This window comes from Lupinus angustifolius, unplaced genomic scaffold (assembly GCF_001865875.1).
Source record: "Lupinus angustifolius cultivar Tanjil unplaced genomic scaffold, LupAngTanjil_v1.0 Scaffold_48_99, whole genome shotgun sequence".
NCBI classification, from domain to species: Eukaryota; Viridiplantae; Streptophyta; class Magnoliopsida; order Fabales; family Fabaceae; genus Lupinus; species Lupinus angustifolius.
In genome coordinates, this window is record NW_017728884.1 from 238049 (window position 1) to 241492 (window position 3444).

General features: G+C 31.5%; 1 protein-coding gene across 1 annotated transcript in view; it reads right to left on the reverse strand.

Moving 5' to 3' along the window:
• LOC109342008 overlaps positions 1–531 on the reverse strand; it is a 1054-nt gene extending 523 nt beyond the window's left edge. The window contains exon 1 of the mRNA XM_019579962.1: positions 12–531. Within this exon, the coding sequence (XP_019435507.1) occupies positions 12–531 (520 nt within the window). The remainder of the gene's footprint in view (positions 1–11) is intronic.
• Positions 532–3444: the final 2913 nt, after the last annotated feature.

A 3444-nucleotide genomic window follows, 5' to 3' on the forward strand; every position in this document is an offset into this window, starting at 1 on the left:
TAGTAGTTTGCCATTTTCCATGTCGATCCCCATTTTTGCTGTCCTCATAAAGGGCCTCCCTAAAATGAGCGGGATTTCCTTGTCTTCAGTTATGTCGATGACAACAAAATCAACATGGATTAAGAATTTGCCCACTTTGACCAGGACATCCTCTACAACTCTTTCAGGGTATTTTATGGATCTATCTGCTAGTTGCAGGGACATCCTTGTAGGCTTTAGTTGAATTCCTCCAATTCTCTTCATCATGGACAGTGGCCTCAAGCTTACACTTGCACCGAGATTGACCAAAGCTTTGCCTACGGACACATTTCCAATAGTAACTTGAATGGTCACGCTGCCTGGATCTTTAGATTTGTGAGGAATGTTTGTTTGAAGAATTGCACTACAGGTGGCATTAAGTGAAAGAAGTTCTTCTTCTTGATAGCTCCGCTTCTTGGTTAGCAGTTCCTTCATGAATTTGGAGTAAATAGGCATCTGCTCCAAAGCCTCAGCAAAAGGAATGTTGATTTGCAGAGTCTTAAATATTTCCATGAATCTTGCGAACTGCTCATCTTTTTTGGCTTTTGANGTACTTTTTTATGAACTAGTGAGTTTGGCTTTTCTTCTCTTCTTTCCTCACTAGCCTCTTTTTCTTTTTCTTTTTCTATGTTTTTATTTTTTTCTTCTTTATTTTTTTTCATCTAATGTTCCTTTTTGTTTTTCAACTCCACCAACTATCTTTCCACTTCGAGGTGTGACACTTTCACAAAATTCTGGCTTGACCATATATGTTTTTGTCAAACTGTTGATTTGTTATTCTATTTTTGTGAGAGCGTCCTTGGTGCTTTGTTGATGATTGATAGTGGTTTGTATGAATTGGTCAAGAATTTTCTCCAATTCGTCTTGGTAAGTAGGAGTTGATTGGAAAGCGTAGACGTTTTGATTGTTTGCAAAGTTATTGCACCAAGAACTTGCTATATTGGTTTTCCTTATTTGTTCAGGAAGATCTTGAATTTTTTTCTGAACCATGTTGAGCTTGGATTGAAATTCCCTAAGTAATTGCTCAACTTCTTGTTGCAGATCAACATGTTGGTCCATATCTAAAATTTTGACCAAGGATTGGATGCTTTTGAGTTCCAAATGAGAGTACAAAATTGATTTTTGCATCTCATTTGCCATCTCCTTTTCTCCTCTTGAATTCTAAACTACAAATTACAAAACTTACTTGAAAATGAAAACTCTAAGCTAAGAATTCCTTAATGAGAGAATTCTGCCTTCAAGTGTTTTTTTTGAGAGATTTTAGTGAAGAAATGCTCAATTACAATCTGTTTTGCTCGAAGGAAATGGCCTCTATTTATAGGCTTCACATCCTGACCGCATGAGAAAGAGTTTGGTTGGGTTGTCATTCTACTACTTTGTAGTAGGTGCCCTAGAATATTTATATTTGTTGGAAGTGAAAAGTTTTATCAAGTGATTTTGAAATTGCGAAAATATCCGCACTTTATGTTTTTATCTAATCCCACCTTTTAATCCAGTGCCATATTATTATTTCTCTAAGTTCTGATGTAAGCTTTTGTTTTCAGCCTTATAGCCCCATTTTTTAATTTTTATTAAGTAAATCTTTTTTAAAAAGGATATGTTTTTAAATGTTTTGTTCTAGGGAATGTTAACGAGTGTGTTATAATTATATTTTTTAGAAGAGAAAAATGACATTGTCTTAAAAATAATATTTTAACTTATCCAGAAATTTCGGAGTTAGTTTTTCAATCCTAAATTTCTTACAATATATATTAAACAATACTATTGTAATACTCGTTAAGACAATTTCTTTTGAAGTCAATGTGAATGACTCCTATAAAACCACATGAGACTTTATGTCCATATAAAAATTAAACTAACATTATTTCATTCGATCATTTTTGTAAAATCATTTTGGGTAATTTATGGGGATCAAGGAAATGTGTAATCATCATGTTTGGGTAATTTATCCGAAAAATCATCAATTTGGCTGAAAAGTGATGATGATGATCAACATGATTTCAAAATGTATGAGCATGTCAAAAATATATTTCAATGAGATTTTTCATGAATTGTGAATTTTGACACATAATGCTTCAAACAAGAATTTAGATGCTTTTTGTTATAAAAAATGTGTAACAATTGACCTAAGCAAATATTTTTCTAACAAAAGTGTTTCTTTGCACACAAGTTCAAAAATGGAACCAAATGGGGTAAGTGTTTCACTCAAAACTGAACTTGTTTGATTTGCAAGAATTTAATTTTGTTTTTCCCTTTTCTTCAAGAAGGGAAGCCACTTGAATCCTTGAAGGTTAATTTGAAGGCAGAATTCTCTCATTTAGGAATTTTTAGCTTAGATTTTTCATTTTCAAGTAAGTTTTGTAATTTTTAGTTTAGAATTCAAGAGGAGAAAAGGAGATGGCAAATGAGATGCAAAAATCAATTTTGTACTCTCATTTGGAACTCAAAAGCATCCAATCCTTAGATGGATAGCTCATGCTCCTAAACATTTTCTTTTGAACAAGGTTATGTACTTTCCCACTTCTTCTTAAATTTAAAAAGTTTGAATTTTAATCATTCAAGTTGTTGCTTTGGTTAATGTTATTTGTTTGAGAAGTGCTTAATGCTCTTTTTAGATTGATCACCTAAAAAATGATTTCAAGTAAAAAATACTTGTCTCAAACACTTAACAAATAAACTTTGGAGTAGTTGTACTACTTAGTTTATTTGCCAAGTTAAGCATGCTTTTCTTAAGTGATGAATATTAGAGTCACCAATGGTTAGGGCGTGACAACCTAATCTCTTTTATGGTCGTAGTATTGTTTAAGTGATGAATTAAGTGTTCATGATTCTACCATTTTCGGACATACACTAAAAGGAGGATTTCAGACCTTGGTGTTTGGGGTTAACCAAAGTAAAACATAAGAACTTGTCTAAGTAGTTCAAACTCAAAAAGAATATAAGAAATATGTTTTCCTTATTCAAAAATATTTTGTCTCCTCAAGAATTTGTGAATATTTAGTTTTATGTTTTTATGTGTACTCGTTCATATTCAATCCAACCAAAATATGTTTAAACCATTATTTGTGCTTTGACATGTTTACTTGATTTATTTTACTAGGCAATTCCTTGTGGTTCGACATAACCCTATACTATACTACAATTGAATCTTGAAAGAGGTGTAAATTGTAAAATAGTAAAGTGTTATCAATAAATTTATTTGTTGAAAACACCTTTTGATATACAAAAGTGATGAACTAACTTACTAACTTTTATTTATTGTTATTTACTTTCCACATTTTATTTATTTTTTAATACCAACCTTCCTTAAGGAAGAAGTTTGGTTTGTTAATAAAATGAACCCGAAAGGGAGTAAATAAATAAAAGGTCACTAAATTTATTATTCTTTTGTTCTTTATTTATTTATTTGTTATCTAACAACTAACT